Source organism: Passer domesticus, chromosome 20 (genome assembly GCF_036417665.1).
Source record: "Passer domesticus isolate bPasDom1 chromosome 20, bPasDom1.hap1, whole genome shotgun sequence".
Lineage (NCBI taxonomy): Eukaryota > Metazoa > Chordata > Aves > Passeriformes > Passeridae > Passer > Passer domesticus.
The window spans coordinates 8,437,301-8,459,763 of record NC_087493.1 but is presented as its reverse complement, the minus strand read 5'-3'; the positions used below and the strand labels follow the sequence as shown (position 1 = coordinate 8,459,763).

Below are 22,463 nucleotides of genomic sequence, written 5' to 3'. Positions count from 1 at the left end.
AACCACAACAACAACAACAACAACAAAAAAAAAAAACAAACAGAGAAACCCCAAACAAACAAACAAAACCCAAAAAACAAAAGAAAACAAAAAAACCACCAACAACAACACAAAAAAAAAAAAAAAAGGGAAAGCACTCAATTTCTTCCCAAATAGCAGTAAAAGTCAGGAGTAGCAGGATAAAAATAAATAGCAGCAAAATACATTTTTGTCCTGAGACCCAGAAGGGTTATTTGGGCAGGGGTGAAGGAGGATGATGCAGATCCCCAAAAGCAAGATCCTTTGGCCAAAACCAATAGGAAAAGACCTAAATCGATAGGAAATTGCCAAAATCAATAGGAAAAGGCCTAAACCAGTAGGAAATTGCCAAAACCAATAGGAAAAGGCCAAAACCAATAGGAAAAGGCCTAAATCAATAGGAAATTGCCAAAACCAATAGGAAAAGGCCAAAACCAATAGGAAAAGGCCTAAATCAATAGGAAATTGCCAAAACCAATAGGAAAAGGCCTAAACCAAGAGGAAAAGGCCAAAACCAAGAGGAAAAGGCCTAAACCAAGAGGAAAAGGCACGCTGTGGGGCTGGCAGAGGGATGGGAGTGCCCGTAGCCGTGGGTCTGTGCCCTGCAGCAGCCCCTGTGGCACCAAAGGCAGCTCAGCCTCGCTGCCAGGCTCCCCTGGAGGCTCTGCAGGTTGGTGTGAGCCCCTGGCCCCTGCCCTGGAGGGCAGAGCCAGCTCTGCAGGAGGAGTTCACACACCCAGGCGCTGGCTGATGGTTTTATCCTCCCGTTTCCAGACCCCAGAGGAATCCAGAGGAGCAGCAGAGCTTCCTGCCAGCGTGCCAGAAAGCAGAAATGTCCCTGTGCCGCACCTGGGGGCTGATTTGGGGTCAGCACTGGGGCAGGTGACCCTGGGGGCTCTTTTGGGGTGGGTGGGTGACTCGGGGGCTGTTTTCGGTCAGTTCTGGGGTGGGGTGGGTGGCCCTGGCTCTGTTTGGGATCAGTTCTGAGATGGGTGGGTGACCCTGGTGGCTGTTTTGGGGTGGGTGGGTGACCCTGGCGGTTGTTTGGGGTCGGTTCTAGGCTGGGTGGGTGACCCCGGGGCTGTTTTGGGTCAGTTCTGGTGTGGCTGGGTGACCCCGGGGGCTCTTTTGTGGTGGGTGGATACCCTAGGGTCAGTCCTGGGATCAGTTCTGAGACGGGTGGGTGACCCTGGCTCTGTTTGGGGTCAGTTCTGGGGTGGCTGGGTGACCCTGGCTCTGTTTTGGGATCAGCTCTGCAATGGGTGGGTGACCGTGGGGGCTGTCTGGGGTCGGTTCTGGGCTGGCTGGGTGGCCCTGGGGGCTGTCTGGGGTCGGTTCTGGGCTGGCTGGGTGGCCCTGGCTCAGTTTGGGTCGGTTCTGGGCTGGCTGGGTGGCCCTGGCTCTGTTTGGGGTCAGTTCTGGGCTGGCTGGGTGGCCCTGGCTCTGTTTGGGTCGGTTCTGGGCTGGCTGGGTGGCCCTGGCTCTGTTTGGGGTCAGTTCTGGGCTGGCTGGGTGGCCCTGGCTCAGTCTGGGGCCAGCACTGGGGCGGCCCTGGGCCCGAGCCCCGTGAGGGAGCTGGGGCTCGCTCGGGATGGATGAGCGGCACCGGGCCAGGAGGGGCTGCACCCGCACCCGGGGTGGGGCCCAGCCCCGGGAGCCCGCCGGGACGCCCCGATCCCGCTCCCTGTCCCGGTTTCCCTTATCCCATTCCCGGTTCCCATTCCCTTTTCTCCCGTTCCCATTCCCTTTTCTCCCGTTCCCGTTCCCGGGCTGCCCCCGGGTCCTCCCCGTTCCCGGCAGCCCCCGCGCGCCGCTCGCCGCTCCCCGGCCCGTGATGCTCCGCGGCCCCGGTGCAAGATGGCGGCGGAGCGTCAGGGAGGCGGCGGCGGCCGCGGGGCCGGGGCGGAGGAGAACAAGGAGCACAAGGACGGCAAGGACAACAAGGAGAACGAGCGGCCGGCGGGGCCGCAGCCCGGCGGCCTCGGCGACAGCCTGGGCCTGGAGAGCATCCTGCGCAGCGGCGGCGGCGGCAGGGGGGACGTGGCAGGCCCGGCCCCGTGGGCGGCGGGGGGACGTGGCGGCAGCGCGGGGCTCGCAGGGCAGGGACGGCGGGGACTGCCCCCGCTCCCGGCTGGAGCCCCGTGCGGGTGCTGGCCTGGGCCCGTGAGGGTTTGGTTCGGATAAAGCGGGTTTGGATAAAGCGGGTTTGGATAAAGCGGGTTTGGATAAAGCTGGCTTTCCTGGGTTATGGAATCGCGCTCCTTCCGAGCCGCGGGACAGCTGCCGTCAGTCTCCACAGCTTGGCTGTGTGCTTTAGGGTACGGGCAGGGCACCCGGGAGCTGCTCCTGGTGATACCGCACCTTGAAGTGAGCAATAATAAAAAAAAAAAAAAACAAAAAAAAAAAACTTAACAGGTGCGCTGAGGTGGCAGGCTGGCTCCTGCAGGTTTAGTGCTTCTGAAATCTCGGCGTGTAAAGCTCCTGGGGGTTGTGTAGGTGAAACTTGGATGTGAAACCGGTCCAGCTGCACAGCTGTGGTGGAGCTGAGTTTTATCTTCTGGGTCAGAGGGAAACCCGGGGGGAATCAGGTTGCAGTTTTCCACGTGGCATATGGCAGGTGGTGTGTAGTCAGTGACTGTGGAGTAAGGTGCAGAGTTAGCAATTGCTCTGGGAATGATTTAAGTCAGTGAAAAAATGAAAAAGTTCAGGGGGTACGAATTTCAGCAAGTAACTGTGCAGGATAAAAGAGTGAAAAAAATCTTGGGTGGATAGCAGAGATGAGGAGGGCTGTGGTGAGACACTGCAGTTCAGCTGGGTTCTGCAGATCCAGAATAATTCAGTGTAATAACTATTGGTGCAGGTTTTTATACTTCAGGAACTTTCCTCTAGGTGTAGTCCTAAGAACACATTTTGATAGACATCTGGCATTTTTTAAACTTTAATTGTTTGGTGTTTTTTAGGTGTAGTTGTAGTTTTTCTTTTGTTGGGGTTGTTGTACAGTCTGGTTTTCTGTTGTGAATTTTCTCTAAAGGTATTTTGGTAAAGCTTAAAAGGGAAATTTTAGGGTACGAATGCGTGTAGCACAGAGATTTCTTGTTTGTGGTGGAGGTTTTATTTCACAAAATAACCTGCCTTGTAAACTGAATGAAAAACATCAGGTTTACTAGAATGTAGCATGATTTTGATTTTATTTGCTAGGAATAACTGAGGGAGTGAAGGAAGTGCAGGAGCTCTGAGTGATGGTGCCCCAGGGCAGTGCTGTGTGTCACAGATATTTGTTACAGCAGGACTAGAAACGTGCTGAAAAACTGAGATCAGCCCTGGAGTTGTTTCCAAAAACTCTTTTTATGAGGTTCTGTGCTCAGAAGGCATTTTGTTTGTTTGTGCTGGGGAGGCAGCAGTGATTCTGTTCTGGGTGGTTTTATCCTTGTCCTGAGCAAGGGGACATTCCGGGGCAGGAAAGCTTCTCTAGCTCAGTTTTCCCTACAAATCTGTGTCACAAGTGTGGCTGGGGAGGTCCTGTAGCCAGGCTGGGGTGGTCTGAGGATGGTCCTTATCCCAAAAGGAGCTCTGGTGCCAGCAGCTCTCCCCTGGATGTCTGCAGGAGGTGCCTGAGGTTTGTCTCATCTCTGCTCTGGAGGGAGCTGTGGGCTCATGACGTGCTTCAGAGCCATCAGCTCTCTGCTTTTAGGAGGTTTTGGGGTGTCCCACTGCTCAGAGTGTGTCTGTCTCGTGGGATCTGGGGTTCCCTGTGTTATTTTGGGGTGGAGGAGGAGCTGGTGCCCTGCACTGTGAGTGTCCCTTAACGCCAGCCGCAGTCCTGCAGATCGTGAAGGAGTCCCAGCAGCAGCACGGCCTGAGGCATGGGGACTTCCAGAGGTACAGGTGAGTGCTGGGGGCTGCTCCTGGGCTTGGCTTCACTTCATTTAAATTGTACCCCCCTGTAGCAGGCAACAAAACCAATGTACCAGGTGGAAACCCCTGGTGGGCTGTTCCACGTGGGGCCCTGTGTGCTGATCGCCCTTGGCTGTGCTGTGCTGGGGCTCTTGCATCCCCACTGCCCATAGGAGCTTGTGTTCAAACCTCCCTGATAGGCACTGCACTCCTCCAGAGCTCAGTGTTCCATAAACACACATAAAGCAGCTAGTCATGACCACACCACCCTGATTTTTCAAGATCATGTCTTCTTACTTCGTTTTCTATTAATTGCTGCTTTACACGTAGTTTTTGAGCTGCCATATGTCACACGTGGTGTTTTAAATGTTAAAACATTGTCTGGTACACCCTTAATTTTTTTTTCTATTTAGATAGAGCAGTAAACAGAATCAAAGTTGTCCTTTGGCCAAACTGACTGTGGTTGTCCTTTTTTAGGGGTTACTGCTCCCGCAGGCTGAGGCGGCTCCGCAAAACTCTCAACTTCAAGATGGGCAACAGACACAAGTTCACTGGGAAGAAAGTAACTGAAGAGATTCTCTCAGACAACAGGTACAGGGACTGGATGGAATTGAGAATTCAGTTTGTTACTGAAGAGTTTCCTTTCAGTAATTTCTGTTTCAGGAGGAAAACTATTTTGTGCAATATCAGCAAGGTTGGGGTTAGAGATGCAATCCCTTCTGTTTGAACAGAAATATTGCACTGCAAGTTTTACTTAAATCTTCTAAATTTGACAGAATGCTTGTCTGACAGTATGTGGAGAGTAGCCAGGATTTTGGGTTCACTTCCCATCTTTTAGGTATACTTAGAATGTTTCTTCTCTTTTCTTGTGGGAAAACAATGATGCTGCATTCACCTGTGTTGTTAAGAACATTTTGAACCAGTTTGAAAAGTAGCCTAAAATGATAAATCCCTTGCCTTTGTAGTGTCTGTGGTACTACAGAATGATACCTCTCTTCCTCAGTGGGGTAATTGCACTTCTGAGTGAGAAACACAGCAGAAACTAGTCAGGAATAACAAGACTTTGTGTGCTTAGAACTTTAAGTAAAACATCTTCCTCTTACTAATTAAGCTGCACTTCTGCTACTGAACTTGGCAGACCAAATGGCAAAGAGCTGGTGGTGGTACAACTCTTGTGTGAGTGTCATTATTGTCCCATGCACCCTCCTGTGCCCTGCAGGTATCTGCTGCTGATCCTGATGGATGCAGAGAGGGCCTGGAGCTACGCCATGCAGCTGAAGCAGGAGGCCAACACGGAGCCCCGCAAGCGCTTCCATCTGCTCTCGCGGCTGCGCAAGGCCGTGAAGCACGCCGAGGAGCTGGAGAGGCTCTGTGAGAGCAACAGGGTGGATGCCAAGACAAAGCTGGAAGCTCAGGTAACCACTGGTACTTTCATCTTGTTGTACAGCAAGGGCTGAACAAGAAACCTTTGGAGTTTGGGGTGAAGAAATAATTACTGTCTTTCAATTAATAGTAAAAGTACAAAAAATTGAGGGCAGCTAAGATGGTGCAACACAGCCTAAGAAACTGCTTATCAACTGAGTTACCTTTTTGTTGAATGTGCTGAAGTAGCCACCTGGAATGCAAGATTTGGGGGTTCAGTTTCTGGAAGACAGCTCTTGTGAAATCTTTGAACAGCAGTGCTGTACTCAGTTAATTAAACTGCCATTGTGTAGCATGTGGCTGGGGAAAAAAGTTGTGTGACATCAGTGGGCCATTGAGTAACGATCAAGAAATATCTTTAATTTCTGGGCAACCTTGTCCAGTGGAAGGTGTCCCTGTCATGGCAAGGGGGATGGAACTAGATAATCTTTAAGCTCCTTTCCAGTCCATTCTGTGATTCCATTTTATGATTGTGTGGTTCCTTAGAAATGCAGCAGAGTCAGTTAAAGGGGAAGAGGTAGGTAGCTGTAACCTGTCATCCAAATCAGTTGTCTTCTGTGGGAAGCCCCAGTGAAAAGGGCAAAGCTTAGTCACCCACTGCAGGAGTCCCAGCAGCCTTTCTCTGAAGGTGGCACAGTTAGGCAGCTGATGGGGAGTGACCTTGCCCTCGCTCTCTGTGCAGGCGTACATGGCTTACCTCACCGGCATGCTTCGCTTCGAGCACCAGGAGTGGAAGGCAGCAATGGAGGCTTTCAACAAATGCAAGTGAGTCCCTGACTTCACCAGCTTCCTTCAGCAAATAGTGTTGGATCACTTTAGTTATGTACATAACTAAATTAACATTACTAACACTGTGCATTGTTAATTCTGCTTAACTGGGAGGTGCTGCTGAAGAAATAGCATCCCCCAGAGCACAGACACAAACTGTTCCCTTAGGATAGCAGCTCACAAGTGACACACTCTGCAGTGTTAATGTCTGTCCTTTGCTGTAGGACCATCTATGAAAAGCTGGCCAATGCTTTCACAGAAGAACAAGCTGTGCTGTATAACCAGCGTGTGGAGGAGATCTCGCCCAACATCCGCTACTGTGCCTACAACATTGGTAAGGGAAGGGGGGCTCATCTGTTCACAGGAAAGCAATATTGGTTTAGTTAAACCCTCATCTAAGTAACATTGACACCATAGTATTTTGGGCAAATTCTGCCATTGTTTTGGGACAGTTTAGCAATGCAGAAAGGGCCTCATTTTGCAACAGAATCTGTGGTTATGTGTAGAAAGACAGAATAACAGTTTGTGGTAGCTTGCCTATGAAGTTACAATGAAATTGCAAGCTTGTCCCTAAACTGCCAGTGTAAAATCTAATAATGAGTTTTTGTATATGAAAGTGATTTTGAAGTCAAATGGAAATGTGATCTCAATTTGTTGATTCTCTCAGGTGACCAATCTGCCATGAATGAGTTGATGCAGATGAGACTGAGGTCTGGTGGCACTGAAGGTCTTCTTGCAGAAAAACTGGAGGTAATTTATTTGCATGCTTCAGCTTGAAATATTCATTATTACTGTGCTGAGCATGAATATTGCTGCAGCAAACCATTCAAGAGCCAGAATTGAACAGAAGTGAGCAAGCCTAGGCTTTCTGGGAAACAACTTTCTCAAAAAGCCCTTTGATTTCAAAATAGTCAAGTCTAGCATCAGTCCAGGAGGTTCAGTTTTGCATCCCTGTAAATTGAAGCTCCTAAGCTCCGTGTGTTCTGTGCAGGCTCTGATCACCCAAACTCGGGCAAAGCAGGCAGCCACGATGAGTGAGGTGGAGTGGAGAGGGAGAACTGTCCCAGTGAAGATTGACAAAGTGAGGATCTTCCTGCTGGGGCTGGCTGACAACGAGGCAGCAATTGCTCAGGTAACCCAGCAGCCCTCTCCATCCTGCCCTTCTCACCATCCTCTCCTTCTGTGCAATACCTGGTACCTGAACTAAAAGCTTTTGAGTAATCTCATTTTTTTTCAAACTTGGGGCTGGAAGGCTGAAGGTAAAAGTCGGGGAGTACTGATTATAACCCAAAGCTGAAGTGTTGGCTGGGGATAGCTCTCACAGTCTGCTGAGTGGAGCAGTCTGGGAGATCTATTCTGAGTATTCCTGCTCCTTGGAACATTCTGTGCTGCCTTGCAGCAGCAGGGTGATAACCATTATTATTAGAACATCACTTGGAAATGAAGGTTACAGTTTTAAGAGTAACTGGTTTTGAATTACTCTTCTAATTTCTTTAAGCATCTTGCTCAAATGCTCCAACTTCAGAGTAGTCAAAACAAAAATACATATTGATAATTTCTTTCTTTAGCGACAAATAGCCATTTGCCAGGTGTAGCAGGTGCTGTTCCATTCTCTTACTGACTTCTGTAAATCTTCAAAAGCAGGAAGTGGATTAAAAATGTTAGGATGTAAATCAATTTCACATGTAATGGTTCTGAAACACTTCATAGAATCATGGACTGTCCTGAGTTGGAAAGGACTCACAAGTATCACTGAAGTCCAGCTCACTGGAACTTGCAGTGGCACATACAGTTCATGTCTTTAGTATTGTAGTAAAGTTTTCCACGTGTAGTTTTTTCCTTGGAAGTGGTGACCAGAGGAAGTATCCTGCTTTTTAGTGTCTGCATACACACTCAGAGTTTTAAAAGGAAGTGAAAGGATCTTCAGTGCCAGTAAAAATGGGAATTTTGCAGGATTAAAAACCTTTTATCACTAGGAAAATAATAATAAATAAAAATAAATAAATAAAAATTATAATCCTACAGAGGGTTAAGACTAGAGCAGGGGGTAGTGGTAAGAGGAGTGTGATTGGTATAAACAGGATGTGGCTGGGTGGGAAACCTGAGTGCTACCATAATGTTAGGAATTGGATGTTGCTGAATGGATTTGGTTTCAGGAGGCACCTAAGTGCGGCCAGCAGGTGGAAGTACAGCTCAGAGTTCCCTGATTTAGCTTCCATCCTGGCAGCTGACAGCTGGACTTTCTCAGTTTAGTTGCTCTCTAAAGTCATGGCAGAACAGCCTGAATTTGGTCTCATCTTTGCATTCCTGGGAATCTGACTAAACAGAGGAGCTGAGTGGACTGCTGAGAGCTGAGCATTGCAGCAGCACTGTTGGCATTCCCAGAGAGCTAAAACTTGCCTTTTTGGCAGCAATTCTGGAGTTGTGTCAGCTGTGATGGGCAGTCCAGCTTCAGGTGAATGAATTGTGCTTCCTGGGATCTTTGGCACCTTTCTGCTCATCTTCCCTGAGCTGAAGCCCTGACATAACAGCAGTGCTCTGCAGGGTTTGGCCAGTTGTAAAACCAGTCTGTTTTGTGTAAAAATGGAGTCTCCCAATGCAATTACACTCTTGCCTTTGGTGCCTTATTGGTAATGGGAGGAACAGAACAAATCAGCCAAACTGAAATAGGAATCCAGGTTTGAAATTGCTTTTGTCAGTCCTTTTGTAGATTTGAAGGTGTGGCTGTGAGGGCCCATTGGCTCTCAGCAGGTAGAAGTGACAAGGCTGCAGGGCAGCATGACACAGGTGTGCTCCTGGCTGGTGTTGCCTCAAGGATTCTGTGCTCATCTCTAGATTGCAGCAAAAATGGGTGGTAATAACTGTCAGAGATGTTACACAGTGGTTTAGACCAAAGAAAATCTGACAGCTGAGCACTGCACATTTTTTAGAATTGGGTTCAGGGGGATTGGTTTCCATGAACCCTCTAAGATGAACCTGTGCAGTTCTGTCAGGACAGTTGAATCACCAGCTGCAGCACTTGTGTCTCAGCCCTGTGAGCTGATATCTCCCAAATCAGAACATGGCTATTTATGCATAGAATCAGCTTAAGGAGTTTTTGCTTGGAAAGGAAAGCCTTTGTTTCATTGCAGGGCCCAGCCCTTGCCCTGTTTGTGCCTGAATGATGATCTGGCCATGTCTGTTTTCATTTTTGTGCTTACAGTGAAATTGCTGTGCTGCTCTGGGTGAGGTTGAGAATGCAGTCAGACTCGTCTCTGGTTATTCTCAGGAGCCAGTCCCACCTTAAAAATTCTCACAGCAAATCTTAAATTAAAAACAAAAAAAAATCCCAAACTCAAAAAACCGCCTCCATCACAGGATACCTGAGGCTTTGTGAGGGAGTAAAAATAACATTCTTGATTAGGTTTGTGAACGTGGGAAGTGGAGAGGCAGAGTCTGTGGAGCTGTACAGTAGATTAACAAGTGAGCATGGTTTGAGACTTTTTAAATTCATTTTGACAATTGCAAATTTATTGCAGCAAAGCTTATCTTACACTGTTATATGAAATGGGAGTGGCAGAACATGGTGCTGGTGCTCTTGAATTCTCCTTCAATCACTGAGGCTGAGATTTGCTTCTGAGTAGTTTTTTTCTTACTGAATCATTGAAAGTCTTGCAATCTCCACCTGGTTTCCTTCTCAGCATCTGAATAAAGGCTGAGTTTCGGTTTGGGAGCTTGTTTAATTGGGTACACGATATGCCAATAAATTAGGCAGAGATCAGGCCCCAACTTGTTTTTTAAAGGTTGTTTTCAAGTTCTGGTTTTGGGGCAGAAGGCCAAAAGCTGCTTCACTTCTTTTTTTAACAAAACTTAAGGTGACAGCAGAAGAGCACTCGGTCACTCCTGCTGCTGAAATATAAGGTTACTGTGAAAGATGCTTCAAACAAGCAAGTTATTGCCACTGTGAGCATTGCTGGAGTGGGAGTGGAGAAAAGATAATCATCTGCATGTTCTTACCACATGGGAACATTAAATCACCATAACAAGAGCTGTCTGCATTGGTAGTTTGCCAGTTCAGGACTGCTCAGCTCTTCTATTGCTGGGCCTTTCCCACAGTGCAGTCCAGCCTCAGCTCAGGGAGCAGTGCAGGTGCCATCCAGGAAGGGAATGGAGTTGCTGGGAAGGAAGATAACTGGTGTAGGAATGGGGCCATGAGCTGTGTCTGCTAGGCCTTCACTGCTGTTCAGTTCTCAGCACTGACCCCATTCCTGAGGATTTCTGGCAGGCTTCCCCCAAGAATATGTTACAGATAGGCACAGATTGGAGTTCTAGCTACCCATGGACTTAAAGACATAATTTGGGAGAAACTTCATTTAATCTCAATTCATTCATGCATCATACAAAAATGTCTGATTTCTGATCTGTCTTGAATCTCCTTTGCTCTTAGGCAGAAAATGAGGAGACAAAGGAGCGTTTGTTTGAGTCTTTGCTCAGTGAGTGCAGAGATGCCATTCAGGCTGTTCGGGAAGAACTGAAACCTGACCAGGTAAGCAGCAAACACCAGTTTCTACTTCAAATGGCACCGTGTTTCCTTGGGGCTGGTTTAGTGTTCAGCTTGCTGGGATTTCTTTAATAAAGAGCTGCAAAATTTGAGTTTACACTCTCCAGAACTGGAGTGGGGGAATAGCAGTGGAGAAACCCTCCTTCTTTTGCCTAGAAGTCTGTTACTTCCATGGCTTACCCAAACCTTGAGTTGTTCTGTGTTTTTTCTCTCTTGGCTGCCAATTTTAAGTAAATCATGCAGTGTTTTGTCTCCATTGCCCACAGAAGCAGCGAGAACACTCTCTGGAAAATGATTCTGGGAAGGTGTCCAACATCCAGTACTTACACAGGTAATAGGCAAACATTGCTGCCAGTGCTAGTGTGAAGAAGCCATGTTCTTATGTCAAGATTTTATTTTGTTTGGTTTTGTTTTATGGGGTTTTTGTTCTGGCCCGTGGGATCCCAAAGGATGAGTGTACAGATAAGGATCTGCTTCAGGCAGCTCTGTAAACATTTCACTCCAGACTCTCACGTTGACCTTCCAGATGTTTTTCCGCCACCAGTTCAGAACACAGAGCAATGTCTGAGTAGCTCTGACAGTCCTAATGGGCTTTCTCCTTTTATTTTGGCAGTTATTTGACCTACATCAAGCTGTCCACGGCCATCAAGCGCAACGAGAGCATGGCCAAGTCCCTGCAGAAGGCCCTGCTGCAGCAGCAGCGCTCCGACGAGGACGGCAAGCGCTCGCCGCGGCCGCAGGACCTCATCCGCCTCTACGACATCATCCTGCAGGTACTGCTGAGAGCATCCAGCTCTCCAGCCTAACCTGAGAGCTCCGTGTGGTTAGGGTAAACAGGATGTGGCTGGCTAGGAAAGCTGAGTGTTACAGAAGGTTATTGCAGAAATTCAGCGCTGTAAGTGAAACTACCGTGAAGTCTGAAGAGTAGCTGAGTACCTTCAAGTACCTCAAAGATGTTCAACATCTGCATGAAACACAAAAAACCTCTTTCAGTTATGAGCAGAACCTGCTGCTTCAATGGGTGTCCTTTGTTGTGCACTCTAATAGAGTTTTTAAATAGTCTTTCTGACTCCTGTGCAGCACCCTTAGAGCTGCCTTACTTTCTGCTTGCCAGGGAAGGTAGCAGCTAAAAATACTTGTTCTTCATTAGCAGGTTCTCTGTTTCTCCCATAATTTTGCAGTTAACTGAGGAAGCCTGTAGCTGAAGCAGATGTGAATGGGAGAGGGAAATGCCTTATGAAAGAATTTGTTCATGTGAAATCTAAGGAGTCTTTGTCGAAATTCTGCTTTGTGTCAGGAAGTCTGTCCTGAGGGCAACTTGCACAAGTTTCAATGAGAGTCCTTCACAAGGTTAGAGAACTGATGATTAGAAAACTGGAAACTATTTTCCTGGGAGTGTTCTGTTGACTTGTCAAGAGGGTCAGCTTTCTCTTAGACCAGCAGATTCCAGGGGAAGGCAATCCCTGCAATTGTTATTCCGACTCTCTTTTGCACAGAACCTTGTGGAGCTGACACAACTTCCTGGCCTGGAAGAGGACAAGAACTTCCAAAAGGAGATTGGATTGAAGACACTCGTGTACAAAGCTTACAGGTGACTGAGAAACAGCCAGGTTTTCTTTAGCACACGTGACACCTTCAGAAGTTTAATTCCACAGCTCTGTGTGCTGTGCAGGTCTTCAGTGCAGTTTTTTCTGTCCTTTGAGGCTGGTTCCTAAAAGGAAACTGCCCACTGCTACTTAAGGATATCTCCTATTGCCATTCATTTCAGTTGGCAGAAGGTGTGGACAACAAACACGTCAGGAATGCTCTCTTGACTGTTGCAGGTGTTTCTTCATTGCCCAGTCCTATGTCCTGGTAAAGAAATGGAGTGAAGCCCTTGTGCTGTACGAGAGGGTGCTGAAGTACGCCCGCGAGGTTCAGTCGGGAGCTGGAGCTCACAGGAACAGCCTGAAGGTAGGAGCCCAGTCCTGAAGCTGAAGTTTTATGAAGCAGCTCTGTCCCACTATTTGTTGTTAATTAGGTGCCAGGCCATTGTAATTCAAGACTGATCTTTAAGTAGGGAGAAGGGTAATGTTCATTATAGCAGAGACTTTCTAGCGACATGGGAACACTTCAGCTGTCTGCTCTCTTGGAGGAGGGACAGACTTGCACCAACTCCAGAACAATTTACCACTTTTTCTCACCTGTGCATTTTCTCTTTTACAACTTCTCTAGTGCCTGAAGCACAATGCTGTAGCTTTTCCCCTCCTGGGAAAGCTTATCAACACTAGGAGTTAATTTCTTAGTTCTGTCTGGTTTTACCTTTGCTCTGACTGTTAGACTGGCACATTTCAGGCTCTCAGATAATTTTCTTTAATACTCTAGGAGCTGCCTGATGTTCAGGATCTCATCACTCAAGTCAATGCAGAGAAGTATTCCTTGCAAGCAGCAGCTATTTTAGGTGAGTAACACAGCTATACTGGAACTCTGCTCTGATGTATCTTGACTAAAGCCCCTGCAGCTATTTCATTCCTTCTATTTAATCCCAGTTCAATTTCAAATGTTTTTCCATCACCATTCACTCAGGCTTTGGAAAAGTGCTTCTCCCCCAGTTCCAGCTGTTTCTGTCTGTGTGTAGTGCAGGTAGGCAGGCAGTGACTGGACATTGGCATCTTGCTCCCTGCCCAGAGATGTTAAAGCTCTTCCTGGGGATGTGCACCTGTTTTGGGAGCCTGCACAGAGCAGTTCAGTGTTTCATTTTTTTTTTGCTGCAGACACTTTGGCCTAACTCATCCCAGTTTTGCCTGGTTGGGTGAACTAAGAAGAGGGAGAGCAGTGATGTTCTCTCTGTCAGTGTCAGCCTGGCCAACAGAACTTGGGGGATAGATGAACTTTGATTTCTTGGGCTGCTGTTTTTGCTGTGCCTGCTGCTGGAAATCCAGGACAAGGAGTGTGTTGCCTCCTTTATTGCCTTAATGGTGGTTTAACAGACCCCCCTTGGAGTGTTCTCATCATCTTCTGCTGTGTGCTTCACTCAGAGTCTGTGCTGCTTTCCAGACCTTCTCGTGACAGTGTGAAGGAGAAGCTCCACCACTGCAGGGCTGTGGTGGCTGTAGATGAGTGTGTGTGGTGCTTACTGTAGAAATCAAGTTGATTCTGCTGAAAATACTGTCCTGTGTATCCCAGAGAGCAAGGATCATGCCTAAGCTTGGGGCACAGCTGCTTCCTGAGACAATCTTACTGCACACCAAGGTCAAGCCAGTTGTTCTTACCCCCTTTTGTTCCATTTTGCAGATGCAAATGATCCTCATGAGACTGAGTCTCCATCTCAGGTCAAGGATGGCAAGGTAAGAGCCAAGAGCTCAGGCAAATTCCAGCTGTGCTCTTTATGACCATCACCTTTGTCCTGTTACCTGAGTGTCTCTCACAACACAAGAAATGTCACATTGATCAAGATTTGGTCATGACTGGTGTATTTAGGAGATTTTATTAGTTTTGGTGCTGAAGGTACCTGACACAGGGGTAGGAGCTGGGAGGCAGCTTGCAGCTTCCAGTGTGGCAGCTTGCTTTATTTAGCTTTCTCTCTGCACATGGGAGGGTTTTCCAGAGATCCTGCAGCTTTGACAGGAGGTTAAATCATTTTCAGAGTCCCCAGAGGCCTCACAAAGGAGCTTGAACTTCTCTTGTCTCAGTTGCTGCTCAGTCCTGTTTGATGTTTGACCCTTTTGACATGACTGGAGTTTAATTTGTGTCCCTGCCTTGGTCTCTTGCAGCCACTCTCAGAACGGTTTGAGACTTTCTGCCTGGATCCTTCCCTGGTCAGCAAGCAAGTCAGCCTTGTGCACTTCCCACCAGGATTCCAGCCCATTCCATGCAAACCCCTGTTCTTTGACCTGGCCCTTAACCATGTTGCTTTCCCACCTCTGGAGGACAAGGTGGAGCAGAAGGCCAAGAGTGGCCTCACAGGATATATAAAGGGCATTTTTGGATTCAAAAGTTAACCAGGACCCCCAGAGGAACAGAGGTTTTATTCTGTATTAAAGGAGAAGCTCCAGGAGGTTCTAGGACACAAATACCTGCACCTGAAACCAACAGAGGGAAGTTCACATCTTCTCCCCTGTGTCCTGTGTTCATGTCTGTGCACACACATTCTCTCCCAGTGTATTAAAGACAAACAATTACTCAGAAACAAACATACACTATAAATAGCTGAAAATAACCTGGAGCACAGAGAAATTCCTTTCTGCTTGGAGAAGTTTTGTGATCAGTGACCTGTCCAGGGTTGGTACACATCTACTCACCATGGACCAGGGCATAGATACAATTTGATTCCTGCCTCTGCCCCATTATTTGACACTATTATTTGGTTTTTTGATGTAGAAATTGGAGTGTAATTGGGAAATAGAGGCAGAAGTAGATGGAGAGCTAAACCAGCAAGGTGAGGCTTCCACACAATGGCTGTGGAACAGTAGCCAAGGCAGCAGCTTCTCCTTCCCTTTCAACCCAGAAGTCTCTATATTTTTTAAGAATGTAACTTTCTGAAATCACAAAATAGAGCCTCTTTCCTTATCAATAAGGATGGCAAACATCAAATGTTGATGGTTACTCCTGCTGTGGTGGTGAATTTGTACTCTGGGCCAATAACACTCTTCTTTATTCATACACACACTTTGTTAAATACCTAAATACAGTAATAGAACCTATTCCTGAAAGTATTTTCCTGGGAAAATAGCTTCATGGGTGGCTTTAGCAATAGCTACTTGCTCTTCTTGGGAAGTTGGGTCTCTTGGTGTTCGTTTTGTCTCTGATCTAAACCTTGCCTGAAAACAAGATGATCTTTTTCTGGAGTTCATCTGTTGCTTTGTTTCTTGTCCCTGGTCAGTAGCTACACATGAAATGAGGGATGAGGAACAGCAGACAGCAGGTTTGTGAGTGATAATTCATCTCTGTCGTGCCAGACAGCGTTTTTTATAAAGCACCCAGGTGCCATGGGGATGGGCACTTTGAAAGTGCAGATAATTTCATAATTGTGATCAATTCAGTAGGAAAAAACCCCACAGCACATGGGCAGAACTGTTCCTAAATAAAGCATTTGGAAGATTCCACCAGCACTGTGTGGGTTTTCACTCAGCCTGTCCTGGCAGGTGAAGCAAGAATTTGTTCTGCTTGTCTGGACTTTGTGTTTTTTCTCCTTTTGTAGGCATTGGAGTTAAGGCTGGAAACAGAAGAACCATTTTGAATTATTGGGTTTTTGTTGTAAAGGGAGTTTTCCTTGCAAGGTGCATGTCAGATGAATGGGGGGAATTAACAATTCCCATTATTTTAATATGAATGTTCACTTTGTTCCAAGTTGATCTGATTTGTGAGTTCTCAAAGTACAGAAGAACTGTGTGCTCACAAAGAGGTGGGAGCGGGAGGAGGAACTTCTTGTTTGTGTTTCATTTTTGCAGCATGGAAACAAAATGGGAATTTCTGGTGTTGTAGTCAGTTCCCTTTGCCTCTGGATTCCAGGGGCATTTTACAGAAGAAAGGGAAGTGTACAGGTGAAAGAAATGTGGAAGATGATTTATCAGATGGCAATTTCTAGAAAACTTGGTCTTGACTGGCAGCTTTCTCTTCCCCATAAAGCCCATTTCCTTTTAGGCAAGGAAAGGCCCACAATCACCAGGCTCACTGGTCCCTGTGTCCAGCTGAGCTGTTCTTCTCAGCTTTTGGGTCAAATCACAGAAGGGTTCTCCTTTGGTTTGCACCAAACTCTGTTTTCCTTCCAGGGATCTGTGTTGTACCTGGATGGATTCCAGGGAAACTCCTCCTGTGGCCACTTTCTAGTTACAGGTACAAAACCCTAAGAGAAATTGGCCTCTTTCTGCCAAACCTTTTTTGACAAGGAACTGATGAGTTGAACGCAGATAAGAAATTTGAAAACAATAAACTTTTATTCCTGACCTCTGAGGCGTGTAGTTTGTATTAGGAACACTGAGCACTCTTTGCCTCCCAAGCACTGAGAAGATTGAGGTCACACCATCACCTGGGGCTGCTGAGCCCCTGCAGAATGGCCACTTAGCTCTGCAGGAGGATCTTCTGCCCCAGAGCTCAGGTAACACCACTCCAGGTGGCTTGGCTTGTTTCAGTGTAATGTTAGTGGAAAGTGAATGGAGTGGGGTTGTGAGCAGTGATGTGGCTTAAATCATGGAAGGTGCTGATGAGGCTCAGGAACAGAAACCTAAAGATGTAAAGAAGGGGAAAAAAGTGTTATTGAAGTCACCTGTACGATGCAGCCCAGACCAGACTGACAAAGCTGAGCCTTTTAGCCCTGCAGTGGAGCCTGGGCTGGCTCAGGTGAGGCTCACGGAGCTGCAGGGGCACAGGGCAGGCAGCTGAAGTGTCTGATGTGCAGAACAAATCAATTCCCCTGGGCCTGGAACAGCCAGGGCAAGGTTCAGAGCGCGTTGTGGGGCTTGGAAGCTTCCTCCTTGCCCTGCTCTTTCATCGCTGTTCCTTTAAAGTGCTTGAGCTCTTTCCATGAATTAATTGGTGAGGAGGCCACATGATTGCCCTCAAAACAGGAAACTCCAGCAGAATGGACAAGAGGATTGCTTTCAATCAACTTTTCCTATGGAGTATCTTTGGGATTAGCGCTGGAATTTTAATTACAGGCTGAGCTAGCTGTGTCTGGTACCATTGCATCTATTAAAATAGGAATGAGATGTTCATCATGGCCCTCACTCCACCACCAGTGATAGACCTCTGTCTGAGCAATTTTACTTCTGGCTGTGCACTCTGAGGGGTCTGGGGACACTGGATGTGTCTCGAGGGACTCATGGGGGACAGAGCATGAGGCAAACTGGGCAGTGAAAGAGCTGAAAGGTGGCACATGGGATTGTAGAGCTCCTAAACAACAGTGTCTGCCTCCTTTTAAAAAAAAGTTGGGAGATTTTTGCCTATTCCAAGCTGCTCCAGCTGTGGGACATCCCGGGTGGGCTCTGTCAGGAGTTCTGTGCAGCCCTTTGTGGCTGTGTCTGCAGCAGCAGGTTGTAGGTTTGGCTGGCAGGTGCTGAACTGAATGGGAAGTCCCTGTCCAACTGCAGCGGGACTAGAATTCATCCTTGGGAGAAGATGCATCTCCTGAGGGGTTTCTGTGCTCCCTCACAGCTCTTGTGAGCTGCCCTGTGGGCTGCAGCCGGGTGTGATTGGGGTGTTTGCTCTCTTAAGGAGTGATTTGATGTGATACCGACTCTCTGTGGCTGCTCCTCTTCCTTCAGGGTGGGATTGCTGTTTTCAAACAGCAGCAGCTGGAGGTCGGTTTTCCTGCCAAGGAAAAGACCTGGGAGGGAGGCAGGGAGGGATGCGTGGTGGGAGCCCGGCAGAGCGGGGTCGGGAGCAGCTCCCAGCCACAGGCAGCCTAAGCAAGCTCAAGTGATATCAGCTCTTGGTGATTATCAGCTCTGTGTGATTTCAGCTCTTTAGCTTGCTAGGTGCTGCAGCAGACGCCGGGAGAGAGAGGAGAAGGCTGTGTGAGGTTCTGAAGAATTCTTTATTGGTCTATGAAGGTTCTCAGCGACAGCTCTTCTGTCAAACCAGGCAGAATTAGGGGTTTACATACCTTACAGGGATTTTGGAAATTGTCCAACCGTAAGGGTCAGGGGAAAGTGACCTATAGGCTTACAGAGAGATAAGCAGGGTCCGAAGGTGGAAGAGAGGGGCTTCTAAGGCCCAGCCATCATGACTTGGCCTTTCCTAGCTCAGGCTTCTGGCCTCCAAGGAGACCTTGCAGGCCCTGGGCCTGCTACAGCTGCCCGCCCAGCCCAGCTGAGATCCGGGTTCCCTGTCCCCCCTGCCCAGCCCAGCTGAGATCGTGGGGTCCCTGTCCCCCCTGCCCAGCCCAGCTGAGATCCGGGGTTCCTGTCCCCCCAGACCTGCCCAGCCCAGCTGAGGTTGTGGGGTCCCTGTCCCCCGGGACCTGCCCCTGCAGCCCAGGCTCTTGCAGGGCTCGGTGAGCAGTGACTGCACTGGAGCTGATCCCATGGGATGCCCCGACAGCCCGGCTTCTGCTGGGCCCATCAGAACCACACTGAGGGTGAACAGCTTTGAGAAATGCAGCCCCTCCCTGCCGTGCCCCTTTGGGGAGGAATCGGGGCCTGGCCGCGCTGCTTTGTGCCTGAGCGGGGCTCGGTCCTGCCAGGGGGACGGGATCATGGTGGGGCTCAGCTGGGCCAAAGCAGGGCAGTCCTTGCTCGGGAGCGTGCAGCCCGCAGTGTGCTCACTCTGTTTGCTTTGGGGATTCACTCTGTGAGCAGCAGCTCAGTGCTGGTGCCCGGTGACAGCGTCAGAGCTGAGCCCAAGTGCAAACTCCGCCTGCCAGGGAGGAGGCCTTGTCCATCCCCTGCCCCTGTGGTGAAAACCTTCCCACCTCTGGCCTAAAAAGCAGTAATGGCTCAGAGGGGAGGTTTAAAACCACTTTCAAGGCTATCATTTACATGTCTGTTGTGCAGCCCTGGGCGCAGCTTTCATGTGCCATCCGTCCACATCCAGAATGGATGCACCGCTCCCGGTCTGAGCGTGCACTTGGCATTTCCAGGCACTGCCACGCTGGGATCTTCGTCAGACTCCTCTGCTGCTGAGCACCCGAGGTGCTGCCGTTATTAAAGTCAAAATCCTTGCTGTGGGGATGAGGGTGTCCCTGCCTCGCTGGGCTGCAGGACGTTGCTGGCCGTGCCCAGCGCAGACACGGCGCTTTGCCCCAGGCTCGCACGCTGTGCATGAGGATTAGTGACTCCCGTCCCTGCCCGTGGTCAGTCCAGGGAGCCGTGCCGGGGCTGTGGTGCCCGAATGACTAAAGAGCAGCATCAAAGCCTCTGAATTACCTTCAGTGCTTGCCTTTTTCCACAGAAGCAGGAGAGCGTCTAATTTTCTCAGAGCATCAAATTAAGTCGGGGAAGGCGAGGTCTGGCCACAGAGAATTAGCTGTGGCAGACACATTCATCCTGCTCTGGTCCCTGCCTGTGACACAGAAGCATTTGCTGCTGAATCAGGCAACAGCAGCTCACAATTGGAGCTTTGCAGGAGGTTTATGTGTGGTTGAAATCTGGGGCTCTGGGCTGCAAGCTGCAGTTTGGGGTATGAGCCCCCTTGGCTCAAATGTTCTTGGCTGCTGCACCCTCTGCCCTTGCAGATGGGCTGGGAGGTGCTTTGCAGGGCCTGTCACTGTTCTGTCCTCTGCCTTGGTCACCCTGGAAGGGTTTGTCTCCTCTCCCTGACAGCCCTGTGGTGCAAGCAGAGCCCTTCCAGGAGCTTGGTTTGGTTTGGAGGGTGTCTGATCCTTCCTAGCTGGCATGAGCACCCTCCTTCCTAAGGGCCTCCAGGTCTTGCTGGATGGGCTGCTCCATCCTGGGCCCCTCTCAGCACCTGCTGCTTCAGCCAGCTCTTTGTTGAGGTTGTTCTCCCAGCAGGAACATCTGTGAGCTGTCCAAGCACGTGTTTCACTTGGCCACCACGTGCAGTCCACCATCCTGCAGGTATTCTGCACTTTGCAGGGCCTTTTCCTTGCACCTGAGTGTGGAGAGCAATCCTGCCCTCGTGTTTCACTTTCCATCACCCAACACGGGCTGCCTGCCTGGTGCCTCATCAGGGCATGGTCCCTTCTCAGAGCACTCCTGTTTGGGCAAAGCAGCTTTGAAAGAAACACTCCAAAAGCTCTGATCTCCCACCCTGATTCCAAGGGTTCCTTCTCCAGCTGTGCCATGTGTGTGAAGGCTGCTTCTCCAGGCAGGTGTTTAATTACCTCATTGCCTCGTTGTTAATGATCTAGGACACATCTTGTTCAGATCCAATCGCTCTGTCAGGGAGCAGCTCCTCTCAGCTGTGTCACAGGATAATAAAGCCAAATTTGCAGGCTGCATCCTTTAAGTTACAAGCAAGTTTTCCAGACAAAGTGTCCTGAGAATTTGCCATTAGTGAATTTATTTAGTGCTATTACAGCCTTGCTAATCCTCTGGGGAGAGGAAAATGAGGCTAAGGCATTAACTGCTGCAGGGAATTGCCCTGATGTCCTGCTCCTTAGCTCTGGGGCTTGCACTCAGAAGGAGCTGCAGGATGCTGGAATGAGGCTGGAGAGGCCGTGGGGTGGGAAGCAGGCAGGTCCTTTTGATGTCTGAAGGGTCTGAGGATGAGTAGGCTACAACAGCCCTGGGACTCCTGTTAAGGAGATGGCGTGGTGGGAATGTCCCCTGTACTTAGAGAGATCCAAAGGAGCAGCACGAGGGCTGCCCATTGCTGCTGGGCTGGACTGGGACACCTCTGGTTCCTGGGGAAAGATCCCTGGAGCTGAGCTGGCTCTGCAGCCAGAGCCCCCCGACCCCTGCAGGCCCTGGCAGGGTGCTGAGCCTGCCCCAGTCTGGGGAGCTTTTAAATGGGGCTTAATTCCTCCTGGAGGGAGGAGCCCAGGGCCTTTGCACTTCCCCTCTGCTTATCAGTTGGCAAAGATAAGGCAAAGAAAAACAAGGTTTGAGGACCCGGTAATTTTAGACTCCCGAGTATCAGCTGTCCTATTATCCCTGTGGTGAGGAAGTTTTTTTCAGGCTGTTCTGAGGCTCTGGAGATTCACTTTGGTTTGTGGAGTATGAAAACTGCTCCACAAGGCAGGAAAAGGGGCTGGAATGGGAATTGTATGAAATTGTGCCATCCTTGGTGTCTGCAAGGCAAGCAGAGGCTGGTGAGGGTGTGAACCAGGCTCTGATTCCTCCCAAGGAGTTGTGGGGGGCTCTGATTTCTGCCCCACTGCTCTCCATGCCTTTGGAGACACTCAGAAGGGTTTCCCTGTGGCTGAGGTCAGCTCAAGTGTTGCAGGCTCAGTCTCCATCTGCCAAGTCCAGGTATCCTTTGCAAGCCTTGGCCTGGGCTGCCTGTACCTGCTGGTCCTGCTGCCAAACAAGAGCATTTCCACAGAGCAGAGCTTCCCTCGTGGGTGCAGAGGCTCCCTGGGGTGCTGGGAGCTGCTGGTGAGATGTGCCTTGGTTTTATTTGGTGTAAATATGGGTTATTGTGAGCAGGGGCCTTACAGGTGAGGAGATGCACAAACTGCTTTTCCATAGGTATTTTATAAACAGCTCTAGGCTGTTTCCAGGTGCCAAACAATTGGAGACCAAACCCCAACCCCCCACAGCATCTGTGCTCACTGGTTGTTCCTGTGTTTCTCTTCCTACTTCCCAATGGTTAAATTTGTGGTAAAGGTCTTTCCCTTGCTCTGCTGTGGAACCCACTACTCTGCAGAGTCATTCAGGACCTTAAAAGTGGAGTTTCCCCTGCAGTGTCTGGCCAGAAGCAGCTCTGGGTGTGTGATGACATGGGAGCTTTGTGCAGTGCTTTGATTTTGTTGCATCACAGGGAGAAGAGTTCAAGAATGAAGAAGTTCAAAAGCAAGGAGGTGAAATGGAAGGAAAGCTGACCCAAAGGAATGGTGTGCAGAGGGTGATCAGGAGGGAGAGGCACAGGGGAGGCAAGTTCTTTGTCATCCAAGAATGCAAATGGTCTTCACAGGTAACAGGAAATCATTTATGGGCCATGTTCACCTTTCATCCCCTCTGTAAAAACCCAGCAGAGAGCTGATCATGACAGCACACCATCCTCCAGCCTCTGCCAGCCTCTCAGGAAAGGTGAGCCCAGGGTGGATTCTGAAATCTTCCTGCCCTGAAATGTCCTGTGCTCCTGAGGTCCCCATGGCAGCTGTGCCTGCTATCTGTCCCTGCAGGCTGCCTCTCAGCTGTGTGAGCAGCAAGAGGCAGCTGCTGTTGTGTGGCTGCCCTGGAAAACCTGGAATCTGCATCCTGGCACAGCTCCCAGCCAC

General features: G+C 49.1%; 2 protein-coding genes across 2 annotated transcripts in view; both read left to right on the top strand.

The window, feature by feature from the left end:
- The first annotated feature begins 1,841 nt into the window (after positions 1–1,841).
- On the top strand, positions 1,842–14,961 carry SRP68 (signal recognition particle 68). The gene is made up of 16 exons (XM_064395438.1): positions 1,842–2,023; positions 3,837–3,903; positions 4,390–4,503; positions 5,132–5,327; positions 6,017–6,099; positions 6,327–6,436; positions 6,770–6,852; positions 7,094–7,234; positions 10,529–10,627; positions 10,909–10,973; positions 11,256–11,415; positions 12,139–12,233; positions 12,466–12,595; positions 13,007–13,082; positions 13,916–13,968; positions 14,395–14,961. Exons 1-16 carry the CDS (start codon positions 1,876–1,878, stop codon positions 14,620–14,622), a joined length of 1,848 nt encoding a protein of 615 aa, XP_064251508.1. The 5' UTR covers positions 1,842–1,875; the 3' UTR covers positions 14,623–14,961.
- Positions 14,962–18,658: 3,697 nt separating this feature from the next.
- Positions 18,659–22,463, top strand: part of EVPL (envoplakin) — a 30,422-nt gene continuing 26,617 nt past the window's right edge. The window contains exon 1 of the mRNA XM_064395350.1: positions 18,659–18,698. The gene's annotated coding sequence lies outside the window, so the exon portion shown is untranslated. The remainder of the gene's footprint in view (positions 18,699–22,463) is intronic.